General features: G+C 31.0%; 1 protein-coding gene across 2 annotated transcripts; it reads right to left on the bottom strand.

The window, feature by feature from the left end:
• Nucleotides 1–1,915: 1,915 nt before the first annotated feature.
• On the bottom strand, nucleotides 1,916–7,480 carry LOC104805810 (auxin transporter protein 1-like). Of its 2 annotated transcripts, none has more exons than XM_010530492.1 (10): nucleotides 7,218–7,480; nucleotides 7,052–7,110; nucleotides 6,567–6,800; nucleotides 6,185–6,370; nucleotides 5,972–6,084; nucleotides 5,641–5,824; nucleotides 5,059–5,156; nucleotides 4,506–4,713; nucleotides 3,815–4,072; nucleotides 1,916–2,459 (listed from the first exon to the last, which is right to left on the bottom strand). In XM_010530492.1, the coding sequence occupies exons 3-10, from the start codon at nucleotides 6,759–6,761 to the stop codon at nucleotides 2,235–2,237; spliced, it is 1,467 nt and encodes a 488-aa protein (XP_010528794.1). In that variant the 5' UTR covers nucleotides 6,762–6,800; nucleotides 7,052–7,110; nucleotides 7,218–7,480; the 3' UTR covers nucleotides 1,916–2,234. The 2 variants fall into 2 exon arrangements, with proteins under 2 accessions (XP_010528794.1, XP_010528802.1); XM_010530500.1 differs by having other exon boundaries at nucleotides 7,228–7,480.
• Between the last annotated feature and the right edge of the window lie 8,811 nt (nucleotides 7,481–16,291).

Raw genomic sequence — 16,291 nt, 5'->3', positions numbered from 1 at the left:
ATCGGGAAGCGGTCTAATGGGATCTTTAACCGAATCATTACTCTGTCGTAATTCAGAATTAATTAATTACCAAATTATTTAATCAATAACCTAATCAACCCTATTAATAATAATAACCATCTTTAGAAGCTACTGTCTGGTTATCGGGAATAGAAAGTTCAAAGTTGGATCTTATATTACATTAAAGACCATGTTACCTGCATAATTTAAAGTCTCGTCTACATTTTTTTTTCTTGTACTATATAATATGTACCATATTTTAATTTTACATTCATATTTAATATATATATATATATGTGTGTGTGTGTGTGTGTTTTTCCAAGTGGAGTTTTGGTCTGAAATATTCACTGTTCATCGTTTTGTAATTTCACTGTCTCCGTACCAACTTGATTTCACCTACCATTGGATCCACATAGACGGTCCATTTATTTACATGACCATTGTGCTATTGATGTATCAACATCTCATCAAATGAATCTACAAATTGACATATATATATATATGTATGTATGTATGTATGTATGTATGTATTGCTAGTTTTTTCAAGTAATTATCACATAGATTCTCTTTCTTCTTTTTTCTCCCGGAAAACAAATCATAGCATAGGTTAGATACAATAATAATACAAATATTTGAGCTTTCAAAAACCCAAAACTCAATCTTCCAAAACATTACAATATATATATGTATATATAGATATTCACCGTTTGATTCTATTCATATTACTAGATAACAAGCGAACTGTATCGAAAAGGAAATCTTATCGTATTTGTTCATATCGACATTTTTTGTAATCCAAGTAAGTTAACTTAATAAAAAAAAAGGAAAGTTGGTTTAGATTTTTTTTTATTTATTTGAGTTCTATTCTATCAATTCGGACCGGTTCAATTTATTTATCTACCTCGGAACATATAGTCAATATATAGAATCTAGCTGTCAGCCTTTTGTTTTTTGAAAATTTTGTTTCACACATTTTATTTTCTTTTTCTATATTGTCACACATATATTTAGGTACATGGAGATTTGAAATTTTTTATAGATATCTACCAAATCTCCAAAAAAAATATATAATTCAAATAGGAGTGAGGATGTAATAACAATGCATACATAATTTATCATTTGTCTAATAATATTATCAGAGCCGTCTTATAGGGTGTGCGAAAGGTGCATTCGCACAGGGTCTCACCAATTAAAGGACACCATAATTTTTAATTAAAAGTTTATAAATTTTATAAAAATATTGATATTTAATTACATTATATAACAAATAAAAAATTACCATAACTGTTCATAAATATAAATTACATATTATTTTATTATATTTTTCATAATGTTTATACGATGGAAGAATTCTAAATTCTTTATTGTTATTGATTTATTTTAAAATTTATTGTTAATAAAAATAAATAATTTGAAATAATATTTTTATCTAATCTTAAACAAATCAAAATACAACAATATTTAACAATAAAATAATGCATTAGAATGATCTATATATTATTTACATATTACTATGCAATATTTAAATTTTTAATTTTTTTAAATGAAATTAAAATTTTTAATAATTTAATTTAATTTTTGTACGGGTCCTCAAAATATTTTGAGACGGCTCTGAATATTATGAGAACAAACAAATACATGTGAACCGAAACCATATGTGAGAAGAAGATTCATGTATGAACATGCCATTTATGTGAGAGAGAGAGAGGAGCGGAGAGTAAATAATGGCACGTGACAGTGAGAGGAGCCCACGTGCAACCCATGTGGCAGTGGCTAGGTCCACGGCCCATTACATCATATGCCAACATGTCCACGTTCCCGAATCCGCACCAAAGCCTTTGCTTGTATATTTATTTCACCATTTGATAACATTTATAGAATTTGATACATCTTAACGTGAAATTATCCATAAATACAGTTAAAAGTAACAAATATATATAACCCATTTGACCCTCTATTGTTTTCATTACCAAAATAAGAAATCACAACTCAATCATCAACACACTATATTATCAACTATATTAATCAGCTAAGAGAAAGAAAAAAAAACCCCAAAAGGGGGAAAAAAAAAAGACATTAGCACGCATCATTCATCGCGTTCAAAGGGCACTCCCCTCACGTATAAGAATACAGAACAAGCAAAGTCAAATCTGCATAGACGGCATATTAGGACCGGGTTTTTTTCTCTCTCGTAGATTACGATCGGAAAAAAAAACGTACGGAACCAACCGTGCTCAGCGGCCGTGGCGTACGGACGAGCCGGGAGGAGGAACCGGCGGGTTGCATTGGTAACATTTTGCGAAGAGGCCGAAAGTGTCGACTTGCTTGACGAAGTTAGTGACGCTTGCCCATCCTCCGAACCCGAAACCCACGACCAAGACCCACACCACTATGAACGCGTTGAATACGTACATTGCCGTCCAACTCGGCATGAACCGTGGTGGCTTCTCCGCCGCATTCTGTAATCATAAATATATAACCAAAACCAATCATATAAACATGTTATTTATAATGTCAACATCGATAATCATATAGTTTTTTTGAGTTTATAGATAATATTAATGTTATAATTAGATTTCAAACTTTAAAAAAAACTGTTTTCTACTTGGTTAAGGATACGAGCAAGCAAATACACATAAAAACTTGATTAGAGAAGACCATTTGGACCACAAAGATCGAGACTTTATATCTTCAAATCAAAACCCATGAACACGTGGAAGAAAAAACAAAAAGATAAATCCAAATGGGCTGTCCTTTCTTTCCTTTTTTTAGGTTTCTAAGCGGTGATGAATAATGGAAGAGACACGTACCAAGGGGTTAGGGGGGAAGAAGGCAAAGAGAGAAAGGGACAAAAGAGAGAGAGCGGTCAAATAGTTTTGGTAGTTATTGACAAAAAAACCCTAAGTTGTCCTTTTTCAAACACACATTTGAATAAATTGTCACTCCGATGAATGTTACAGAAAGAGAGGTTTGATTGGCTTTGGGGCATAATGTTCCATCTCCCTCCCATATTTCCCTTTCTTTAAACTCCTCTTGATAAGGACACATACCTATCCCTCCATTTCCCCCCCCAAATTCACTCTTTTTTCCGCCTTTTTTTACCTAATTTACCAACTCGTTATTAAATATTTATCTTATATGTGCAATAAAAAATATTAATTTTTGAAAATAGGAGGAGAAAAATACATTTTACTATAAATTTTAGTCAGAAATCTAAAATATATGTTCAACATCTATATATACAAAGTTCTTAATTTTTTTTTATACGATTTTGTGGATATGTCTAAACCAACTAGACGAATTATTGGAGGGAACACCAACAAAGAATGTGTGTGATCTTCCGTAAAATACGGAGCTTCGAAACCCCACTCATCTTCTAAAGACGGTTATACCCCTATAATGTAAGTATATTTACGATCCTACCCTACAACGACTAGAACCATTTGTAGCAAAACAGATAGTGCATAAGCATTTGAATTCGGGTGGGAATAGATTGGGGTTGTAAATATCAGGGTACGAAAAATATTGTCGATGGATTTAGACCAATTTGGTTTTAGTTTGATTTATTTTATTTTATTATAATAACATTTTTTATTGTTTGATTACCAAATAGAGATGATGTATAAGTATTTGAATTCGGGTGAGAATATATTCCTGTTGAAAACCGGTTGTGTTAAAAGACCGATTTAAAACCAAATTGGTTTATTTTGACATGGTCCGGTTTATTATGACGTTACCAAACCAAACCGGACTAAACCCATCTCCAATATAGAACTCAGCTATGAAATTGCCGAAGAAGAAAAGAGGTACGTACCTGACGGGCGGAAGAGGAGCGGAAGGTGAGCATGTGGGCGAGGGCGGGGATGATGTAGACGGTGAAACTGACGAGAAGGGCGCCGACCGCCGAGTTGATGGGACCGAAGAAAGGGAAGATGATGGCTAAGAACCATATGGGGATGACGACAGGCAAACGAGCCAGTGCCCTCACGCATATGCTCTTCGTATCGTGCATCCCTATCACCTTCTCCCACACGAAGTATAGCGGTGTGCACGCGAACCCGAACGTTATAAACTGCACATCACACACATTATATATATTTATATATGTAAATTTCATCATTTCACTAAAAAAATCCAACGAATTCTTTTCTAACATCATCGAATTATATCGAAAAAATACGTTTCAATTTGATTTCCGACACGAGTACAACATATATTTTTCTCACTTGAATGATATAATGAGCTGTATATACTATACATACATATGGAAATGAGAAATATAAACTTAGCCCACATCTTTATGGATTAAAACCAAATTATCAAAATATCCAAGTAAACTTGTTTCTGTATTATTCATTAAAAAAATGAAGAACCAGTTTCTTAAATACACGAATAAAAAATTGTAAATAAATTCTAACCAAAGCTAACCTAGATCAAATTAAATCAAACGATGTAATATCACGCATTATAAATATTTTTATTTATAAAAGGAATATATGAAAGACCTGGTGAATGAGCATGAGGATAACGGCGGCGTCACGCCACGCGGTGCGGGGGAGGAGGGAGAAGGCGTTGGAGTGGTCGAGAAGCTCATCCCCAAAGGCCCAGTAAACGGCGGCCGCTGACGGAAGCGTTAGCGTGAATACGTACAGCGTCGCCAGCAAGTAAATGTACTTGAACTTTTGTGGTTTCCACATCGCATGCATTATCTCTCTGCCATTTTTTTTTCACAATACAAAATTAAACAACTGAATAATTACAATCAATATATAATTATAATGATTACGCAAGGTCAACGAGGGGCGTAATTGGCATTTACCCTTGGTAATAATTTTATGGTATTTACATATATATATATATATATATATATATAGGCTTAGTGGTAAGTTAAAAAGGTCTTAATTTTGCAGGGGTAATTATTACTGTTGTTTTATTGGCGACCAAAAGAAATAATTTTAAATTGGTAAGTATAGAAATTTATTAGGATGACTATAACGATAAATTTACGTTATATACTTACACGGTACGGTACAATAAAATAATTTACGTTACACTTACACAGTTACTGCGTGGCCACCGAACGTGTACAAGATGTTGGTGGCTCCGGTGAAATAAAGCACTAGCTTTTTTGGACCGGAGTGTGTGACACCTTCGGCCTACAATTTAAAAACATATATATATATATATATAAGTCTAAGGAGTAAAATAAAATACAGCTTTACAGCTAAAAAAAAAGAATTAACACTTTGATTGGAGAATATATAACAGTGCCAAAAAAATATATCATATGCTATAATTGCACATCGAACTTTTATTCAAAAGTTAGTCACATATTTTGGTCAGATGCAAGGAATTATTCCCAATCCCTAAAAGATAAAATGTGGATTTAATTAATTAATTAAAACACAAGAAACATAAATGGGCATAAACTGTCACCTCATTTAAAAGCAATAATCTGACAACGACAGTAATTCATTTGTTTTATTAATCCATTTAGACTTTTCATATATTTAAATTAATTTCGGTAACAAATATTGAAGTATACGAATAGGCATAAATACGGTAAAGGATAAGAAAATTAACTATATATATATATATAATATAATACATAAGCGTATATATATATAGAGATATATATACCTGGCCGTGGATGAGGGCGGCGATGGCGAGGTACCAAGCGGTGTAGGTGGTCATGCCGAGGCCGAGGAACGACCAGATACGGTAGTTGTGGAAAGACGGTATAAATACGGTGGTCGCACAACACGCCCCGAATATGTACGTCCACGTACGCTTGTCCAAGTGATCGTTTATGTAGTATATGTTGCTGCACCAAATTTCAATTGTAATATAATTCGTAATTAGAGTTTTTATTTTAAAAAAAGAAAAAATTCTATATAAAACCATACAAATTCATAAAAAAAAATACAAAAAAAATTACAATGGTGATTAAAAATAGAGATTCATAACAGACCTTGCACAAGCTATGAGTTGTATGACAGATCCGAATAAGAGGAAAGTACAGTTGAAGGCAAGTCCGGCTGCCTTCCAATACGGACCTAATAACCCGTCGAGCACTTCGAACCACTGTCGTTAATTTCACGAATTAGGGGAATTGATTTTAATTTATAAAATACAAAAATGAATTGGATTATTCGTAATCATAAATACTGTGTGTGAGAGTGACCTGGATGACATGGTTCTTGAAGCTCTTGCCCTCTTTCTCCTTCCTGTTTCGGTACTCAACGTAGAGAACACTGATCAGATACGCAGTCCAGCTTCCGACCAATCCGTAGAAGATCTGAAGAACTATTCCCGACAACATCCCGAGTTGACTGAACGAGTACGGCAGCGTCAACAGCACTTGCGCAACCTATACACACTCGAAATTCGCAGATTTGTTAACCGAAAGTTTCCACAGTTTCTCGAAGTTTATCCGTTGATGGGTCTCTGAGAAATCATGTTCTTGATGATGGGTCGTCTTCAAAATCCGAAATTTCCAACATGTTTCATGAATCAAAACAAGAATTTGATGGGTTATGTTATGATGATGTGTTGTGTGTGTGTACCTGGTTAGAGGCGCAGCTGAACCAGGCGTCCCAGACGGAGCCGCCATGCCAGAGGAAAGTCTTGAAGCTGAAACCACCGGAGGGAGAGATCTCGTCTTCTTTTCCGACATGGTTACTGTTGATGATCTGATCACTCTCTGTATCGTTCGAGCTCGGAACTATAGCCTCCTCCGCCTGCTTCACCGCCGTCGACATTTTCCTTGTCGTCTCGATCTCTTGTCTCTGCCACTAGATCTGAAACACCCATCAAACGAAGCGTTTCAGAGCAAACCCCTTGTGTTTTTCTCGGAATTTGTTTACTTTGCGGAAGAGGAAACACAGAGAGAGAGAGAGAGAGAGAGAGAGTGGATAAAGCTAGGCTGAAACAGGAAAAGAATCTTGGGGACTGAGAGATCTCGAATTCAGACAGGAGTCAGAGAGAAACGGATTCAATGAAAGTACAACAAAACGGGGAAAAAGAGGGTGAAGAAGACGGCTACGGAGACCTAGAAAGAGAGTGAAAAGATCCGTTTTCTCAGCAGTTCTTGGTCTTCTTACTCCTCTCCTGCATTAGGACGACACAAAAGTCAGAAAATTCTTCGGGAAAATATCTTCTTCTTCTTTTTTTACAGTCGCAGAAACTCTTTTTTTTTTTTTGTGAACAGTACTTACGTGTTCTTACCACAGAAGAAGGGGAATGAAACACGACCAACAAAACCAAACTGTTCGTCTTCTGTTCTTTATTAATCGCCCTCCTTTTCTTTGTGTGTGTCTCCACAAAACAGATAAGAAGGAGAAGCCACAGGCAGCGACACAGAGGATCGATTCTTGAGAAGGTAGTGAAAATGGCAGTACGAGAGAGAGAGAGAGAGAGAGAGAGAGAGACGTTGTTCTGATCAACAAGGAATGAGACCTATATACTAATATGCCTCAGGATCCAGCCCTCCGATCCTCTTTCTATATATCCTCCCTCTCCACTCTCTCTACTGCTTTGGTTATTTATTTATTTATTTATTTTGCTTATTTTAATTTTGGTTTCAATAGTTGTATACGTGTAAAATACACAACCATGAACCGTATATGTATAGAATGACAACATTTTTAATTACCCCCTGGTTTATCTAATGAATTGCCTACAACATTTTTTAACTGCTGGTAGATTTTTTTTACTGGACAGGAAGAAAACTATGACAGAGTACCCCAGCCAGCCAATACAAATATTAATAATATATATATTATTTATTACTTTGTGAGTGAATGTATTTATGTAAAAGTGGCAATCTTACAGGTCGTCTTTAATCTCAGAGCAGAAACTGTAGCCTTCCCTGACTCTGTCATTCCCAATCCATTGCTTCTGATTTACGCATAACTTTTTTTTTTCACCTTCTAATTAGGCAATTTGCATTTATTAATAACTGTAGTTAATGTATAACCCTTACAATTTGCATTAACAAGGCAACCCAATTGGAAGTCATTTATGTATTTTCTCCATTTTAATTATTTATCCGATTCATCAATATAAGTGCTCACAAATCATCTCTATTTTGTTCCCCAAAATAATTCTATCAATAATCTGGGATATCCATCAATTTTTTTTTGGGGAAAGATATTTTTATACCAAAAACATCGGCAATAAAAATTTGAGACCAAGATCGAAAAACAAATTAAAAAAAAAGATAGCCCTGAATATACAATTTTTAATATTTAAATAAATAAATTTTAGTGATTTTTTTACCATTTCACTTGTTGTTTATGGAGTTATTTCAACAGTGTTAGAGCTGCAACAAAGAAACTGAAGTTTGCTTGACAAATTAAAAAGCCCGTCAACATGGACATATCGAAGCAAATTATACGATTGATTCTGTAATCTATTATTTATTTTTTATGATACCTTTAAAGAAACGAATTTTACCAAAATTAATTATTTATCAATATTAATTCAAAGTGATTCACCCTGCAATTCATATCGGCCCGGCTCAAGCCGAACCACGAACTCACGCGCGCAATCAACACCTACGCCCCCACACGCCGTCGTTTCATCGTATAAAATTAAAAGATGCTCTTTTTATTTTCTTATTTTTTGTTTTTTTTTTATTATTTATTTTATGTTTTTGCTATTTATTTTTATTCCGGTCGGCTTTCCCGCAGAGCCCATTATCGACTAGTGGGCCCACGCAGGTTTTCTTAAATTTTCGGCTTTTTGTTTTTTTTTTTGTCCTCGTAAAATATTTCCCCTTTTTTCAGATATTTCTTTCGGCATCTTTTGACTACTAAAGCCAACGAAAATTTTAGAAAATATTGTAACGCATGTATGAAATGTAATAATTTCACGTGTTATGATATAATATATGGTTGCGTACGTATAGAGTTTTCATTTTCTATAATCACTTTGTGTTACTAACCCATTTTCCATTTTTATTTGTGAACCAATAATTTCTTTTGGATCCATATATAATAATAATAATAATTTCGGGAACTTTTAGTGTTTAATTTCACAAAGGCCTAATGATATCGTTTAGTGCTATTTCTTTAGAATCTAATCAATGATAGCTGATGAAGAATTGATAATATGGTAAAACAATATATTCGTATCTTCTCATCACATGGGGGAGACTACACATCATAAAATGGTGGAGCCACATAGCCACCGAGCTTTAAACGATGTTATTAATTTTTTTTTACAATTAATAACCCAGATAAATTAAGTTTAGACTTTTTCAATGGATTCAATTTCCGTGTTATATTACGATATATATATATATATATTCTAAACAAGCGATATTTTATGTTATTTTCTTAATCCAGCTAATCGTGTATACTCGCGATTTAAAAAAAATAATATGCTTGATTATAAAATTTTGTATAATTAATTAAAAATAATTTAATCGAATTATACTCGTGATTAAGAAAATAATATAGTTGATAATAAAAATAATATAATTGATTATAATAAAACAAATAAACGAAAGCAAAGGAATTTGAAAGCAGACTAAATTGTCTCCCACGACCCGGGATTTGTCGGGTTGGTGCGGGTTGCTTTCTCGGCCCAACATCACTTCGATTTTTTATGCTCCCGAAACTACCCTTTCTTTTTTGTGTATATTTTTTTCCAGGCGAACATGTTAACCGGTCTTAACCGATTTAATCCAAATCTCCAAATAATACAACAATCGAAATAGGTACAATTATAAATAAAATTAAATTAAATTGAGAAAAGTTTTAACTTAGTCATTTCGAGATTCTACTTTTAAAAATAACGATTATTAAAAATGTTGTTTTTGAATATTCCTGAAAAGAGAGAACCGGTTTGGTTTTACGTATTTCTGAAGTCCGTATGTAGAATTCGACCCATCAACGTTTGACATGCAAATTAATATTTGAAGGGCCGACACAATAATCTTCACCGAAGTCGATGGTAAAATACAGTAAACCATATCATTTATGATTTTCAGCATTAAATAAAAAGTTATTGGAAACATGAACCGTAGTTTATACGATTTCGTATCTAAGTACAAATCCACGGAACAGTGGAAAATATGCCTAATAAAAGCTTATTATACGACAGTGGAGGGAGCCGTTCGGGCGACTCTATTTTGTTATTGTCTCCACAATTCGCTTGTTTTATTCCTTTATTTTAATTCTCAATATTCTTCCTTTTTTTTAAATTAAAAACTTTGGAATTAACATATTATATAATTTAATTCGCTTCGAATTTGAGACACACGAATCCCTCGAAGAGTCAGCCTATTGTGTTTCTCTACGTACTTACGGTCAAATTGCGAAATATTTGAGGTGGCTTGCGTGACGCGTGCATGACGTCAACACTTGATATATAGCCTAATTAACAATTATCGGCCGATGGATTAATTTTAAATTAACTAAAGTTATGATTACTACCATTTTTAATAAATCATTATAATAATCTATATTCAAATTATAACTACACAAAACAGCGTCAAAATTTCAAAATCTACTGCATGTTATGATTTATTATGGCTTTGGTTGGTATAGTACCAAAAATATTCATACTTTTTTTATATTTTAATAGTTTATTACACTTAATTCTATAAATATATTTTTTACATCTAATTATTTTTTATAAACATGGATATTTCACATATAGTTTTCAGGCCAAACACTGTTCGAGTTGTTTATTTCAATTTTATAATTTTTATATCATTTTATTATTTTAAACTATAGAAATAGGTAATTATCCAATATTGTAGAATTTACACTTTCAAAATATTTTTTTCGATTTAAGTTATGAGACAGATATTAGTTTCATTATATTTTTAGACATTTTTTTAAATTAGTATATAAGAGTTTGGTTGATCAAACATTGGGATATTTTTAAAATTTTAATAAAAAAACTAGTTTTGTTAAAACAAAATTATTTATGAAAATATTAAGTTTTAAAAGTGGTAAAATGATATATTATTATTATCGAATATATTATAAATATACATACCATATAATAAATATTATCATCTCAATTAATAAATATTTTAAAAATATCAGTTGTATATGTATGTATTTTCTTCTCTATTTATGAAAAGACTTAGCTATTAAATATCAAATGTTAATAAATTGTTATCCTTATGTTATTTATGTAAATTTGTTTATAATTTTTATTAATATAATTTTTCTCATTTAAACACATGAAAATTTATATAATACAAGATTACCTTTTTTAATTTTTGTCTTAACTTATTTGGCATCTAAAGGAAAAGGAAACAATAATTATATATCATTTGGTCAAAATGTTTCCATGGTACTTGTCTGACTTCCTGGTGCACGAATGATTATTATAAGATAAGATATCACTCGTTTTTTATTCTTTTTTAAATCAAAATATTAAGATTCTGACATTTGACCTTACGTAGAATTTCGGATACTATCATTATTATTAAGATCTAGTTTGCAATTTAAAATTCAATATAGACTCTAATAGAATTTATGACATATGACCTTTGAAAATATTTTTTTTTAATATACACCCTAATTTACTACTTGAGAAGTTTAAATAGTTTGGATTTAAATATGATATTTGTAATTTTTCTAAAATGTATCATATTAGGATTCTACTATAATATTTTAAAAACAATTTATCAAAATTCCATTGACTGCATTAGTCCAATTAAACAAAGTTAATTAATATATAATTGAATGCATTCAAAATGATGAAATAATTTAATTTTAATATAATTTTTTATATTATATAAAATCCAAATTAAATAAAAATATATTAACATATACATAAATTTTTTAATAAATTCACCGTAATTTCTAATAATGTTTTTTAAAGTAAATTTACCGTCATGTTTAGTTCAAAGGGCTCCACAACGTAATGCGAAACAATATGATAATCTCATAGGCAGCGCATGAAGGAGATGTGATAATTGTGTCATACATCATTTAAAAAATAATAATAAAAGCCTATTTTTCCTATATGTTTTTTTTATCTCTTAAAATTACTCAAAATACTAAAAAAAAATAATTATCACCATTCAATCTAATTGATGTGTATGACTTGATAACTATAAATTGGATTCAATTCTTTTTAATTTTGTAAATTCGAGTTAATTGCTCTTAGGCTTACAATAAGCTCAATTCTATTAGTTTCATAAACTCGATTTTTAAATTTCAAGTTATCCAGATTTTCTTAACTATTAGCATTCAAAATATAATAATCATGTTAGGGTGCGAAATGAAAAACCTCTAATCATTTTGTAACATTTTTTTTTAATTAGTTGTGTTTCGGTTTAGAATGGTGATAAGATAATAAAATATTGTTTTTTGTTTTAATGTGATTATCGTATTCGTAATATAAACCAAAGTTAGATAATCAAATGTGTGACATTTTGCTCATATTCGTTTCTATTATAATTACTAGTCACTGAAAAGAGAAACATGAACAATATGTGGTGCCGGAGAAATTATAACACTAGTGATGATGGAAGCTTTAGTATGGAGTTGTGACGAGTGACGAGGTTTCGTTATTTTAATTTTTAATCGATTATTTATTTCTTAAACAAAATATCGGGTTTTATTAATTAATTAATTACATCTTCTGTTCCCAAAAATACAAATGTAATTTTGTTTAAAATCGGATTCTTATTATTCTATAGCACGAGCGAGATTTAAATAATATTTAACTCGTTATACTTTATGTCTCGAGCCGAATTCTTGTTAAGAAAAATATTTACCTCACAATTTAAAATTGAAGTTAAACAACGTTGAGTTTATTCTTCATTTATTAAATAATTTATTAAATTTATTCGAACTATTTGAATCGATTCAATACATACATATATATATATATATATTATGTATATGTTTATGTATGTATGTATGTGTATGTATGTATATGTGCGTGTATGTGTAGATGCTTTGCTTTTTGGGCACACTACCACATGAGACTTGTCCGGACTTCGACTCTGCAACCTCTCCCATCATACCATAAAAAATACATGAATACATAAAAATTTGATTTAGGAGCATTAATGTTAATAACAATTTGGAAATGGTTATCTATAATAATTAAAAAAACTACTAATCACAATTTCATATATGCGAATTGTATATTTGTACAACGTTCTCCAATTGTCTCTATATGGTGCCATATACAAACGCTTGATGACATCATTTTGAATCTTAAGACCTATTTCTTTTCAGATTTTTATCTAATCTAACTTTTTTTATGTTTAAAATATTATATGTATTCATTTTTTTATATCAAATTTTAGTCCATTTAAGATTTATATTTGGATTCCATTTTTTAATACAAATATTCGTGTTCTAGATATGTTTTCATATGTTTTTTTTTTAATATAAAAACTGTCTTGTCTAAATTTAATCTAAAGAGTTGGTGAAGATGGTTTTCATTCCTTAATCAAATGTTAGAAATTCGAATTTTGTCCTCAGAATAAAGCTTTGAAATCAACCTTTTACCGTTTTTGTACATTAATTCAAAAATAAATGAAGATTAATCTAAATATATCGGTTTATAATTAAACATCGTTTAAAATAATTCGTGTTCTATAAAAAAATATATTATCTTCCGTGTATTTCCTCATTGATGGAGAAAAGGAAATATACCAAACACCTTAGGGGTGTGTTTATCCCAATGTTTTTTTAAGCAGAAAAATGCAAAATGAGAAAGGGGATATTTTCGGTTAGTTAAAGGTCCACTATATAAATACCATAAAGCCTGTCGTTAAATAATATTATATTAGTTGACTAGCCAAAGTTCCCCAAAGAAGGGTTTAATGAAAAGCTTTTTTCTCCCATATTTTGGAAACAAATAAAATAAAATAAATGACATTATAAATTATTGATTTTTTTTATTAATTTAAAAAATCGCCGCAGCGTAAGGTATTTTAAATTTTTAATACTTTGTTTTTGCATAGGATGAATTTATGAAAAAAAAAATAATACAAATATCCCTATTTTATTTATTTATTTAAAATTAGGCGATGGTCCGTTGAATTTTCAGAAAGCCATACACAGCCTTTTGGCTGTTTCCCAGTTTTCTTGATTTTATGAATCTTTTCCCACTTTCGTTTGTTTCATATCTTTTTTATTTTCGATTTATTTATTATTAAAGTTTATTTATTATGTTTTGGAGTTTTAAAGGTTTAGGGGTTAATTCCACGTGTGGATTGGAACAGAAGGCGGCAGTGGCAGACATGGAAGAAATCGGACCCTAGCTTCCGGTTCTAATGTTCTTTCCTTTTTTTTTTGTCCTTTTTTAAGGTTTAACAAAAGTTAATTACATTAGACATTAATACGTCATAATTTACAAAACATTATAAAGAATCTTACAACAACAAAAAAAACATTATAAGGAGTCTGATTTTTTTTTTGTGTTTCCCAACTTGATTATTTTACTTCTATATTAATGTTAGGTACCCCCCATGGTAAAATAATTCTTCGGGGACATTGTATGATAACTCCCAGTAAAATATAACATGATAAACGAAATATATTTGCATAATCATTACGAGAAAAAAAAAAAACAAAACTTCTCTCACGTAGTTGGGCTATTAAATAATATTATTTTATTTAATTTCATAATTTAACTTGAAAAAAGAACAAATAGCATCAATTCCAGAGTCAATATAGTATAATGTTTCATATTTATCCCATATTTCGATGTTCTGTAGAAATTTATTTTCAAAATGAAAACTTCAGCATTTGACGTGGTATGGATTTTCGTTTCTCTACACAAAATGGCCGAAAGGGAAGGGTTGGGCGAGACCATTGTTGCCGTATCTAATGGGCCGAAAATAGGCCCAAATAGACATTAAATGTCCCACATCGAAAAGTTAGAGAATATTTATACATTATATAAACAGAAATGAAGAAATTAATAGTTGTGTTCGTAGAAAAGGAGAGATGGTTGGCATCTCCCCTGACAGGGACGGGAGCGGCCCTTTGGGCCTACCTTGTGATTGAACACATTAAGGCAACCCACCACTGGTGGATCTTAACCATTTTTTGGACCCTAGTAAATGTAAGTCGTTATATATTCAAGTCCTATGTTTGATCGTTTTTATTATTGAATTCAATCTTTTTGTTAGTCTAGCTCATTTTATTAATTTTTTTCCTCAATTTTTTTAATTTAATATTCACCGTATATTCTTATTTTTTCGGTTTTACATTTTTTTTCATTGATGTTATATGTTCGGACTTTCGTAAAATAACATTGCAGTACTGACGTGAAAACATTCAATCGCGGAAACAATTAAGAAATTCAATATTTTCTATAAAAAAAGTGTCAGAGGTAGACTTGTTTTATTGAAATTTTGTAAATTGAAGATTTCTTTTAACATATACCCTCCAAAAATTAAAAAAAAATCAAAATAAAAATAAAAAATTGTCTTTTATTTTCTTTGGGTTTCTTAATTTGCACAATCCAAAAACATTTTTTAAATGTAACGAATGAATCGCCTCCCAATAAAAAAGTGTGGCCAATGAGCTATCATCATTTAATGGTTTTATTATCTCATGTTATGTCAAATTCAATGCATATATTCCCTCCCATATATATTATATATACACGCAGGGCTCGCGGGTCGATGGGATCAAAACTAGCGTGGTGTTTATGGATGGGGGAATCGAATTGCGTGCCGGTTCGGATTTGAGAGAGTCGTTTTTGCCACGCCTTCGCATTCAATGGCTATTGTTGGTTGTGTTGTGATGGTCAGATCAGATTGGATAGAGCTAACATAAAATAGCAACCATTTTTTGACCAGAAAAGAAAAACGGCAAGCAGTTTGGCTACTCTCAGACAGATTGTGAAAGTATAATTAAAATATACAATTTCCATGTTGCGGTTATGATAACAAATTAATGATACTGTGACTGTCTCCTGAAAATGACACATCCAATGGGGAAAACCATAATTTATATTTGGGTCAGTGGTCTCATTAAAATAATATTACACGTAGGATTTGATTTCTATAGAGGAAAAACAATAGCTCAATCTAATCTATGTGAAATTATGTTTTTTTGTATAAATCTATGGATTATTAATTTGGTAATATAAACGCAGATTACTGTGTATCAACATTAACTATATTTTTAAAATTTTGTATCCAAATAAAAACTCATTACCTGCATCATTTAAAATTTTGCGAGTCCATATATACCGTATGATTTAGAAGTTTATGAATGGAAATTAACTGAATTTAGATTAAATAATGCATTTCAAAAAAAAATCCTTTGATCTAATTTTTTTAGAC

This window comes from Tarenaya hassleriana, unplaced genomic scaffold (genome assembly GCF_000463585.1).
Source record: "Tarenaya hassleriana unplaced genomic scaffold, ASM46358v1 Cleome1, whole genome shotgun sequence".
Taxonomy (NCBI): Eukaryota; Viridiplantae; Streptophyta; class Magnoliopsida; order Brassicales; family Cleomaceae; genus Tarenaya; species Tarenaya hassleriana.
The sequence above is the reverse complement of the archived record's forward strand: the minus strand, read 5'-3'. Positions and strand labels throughout refer to the sequence as shown.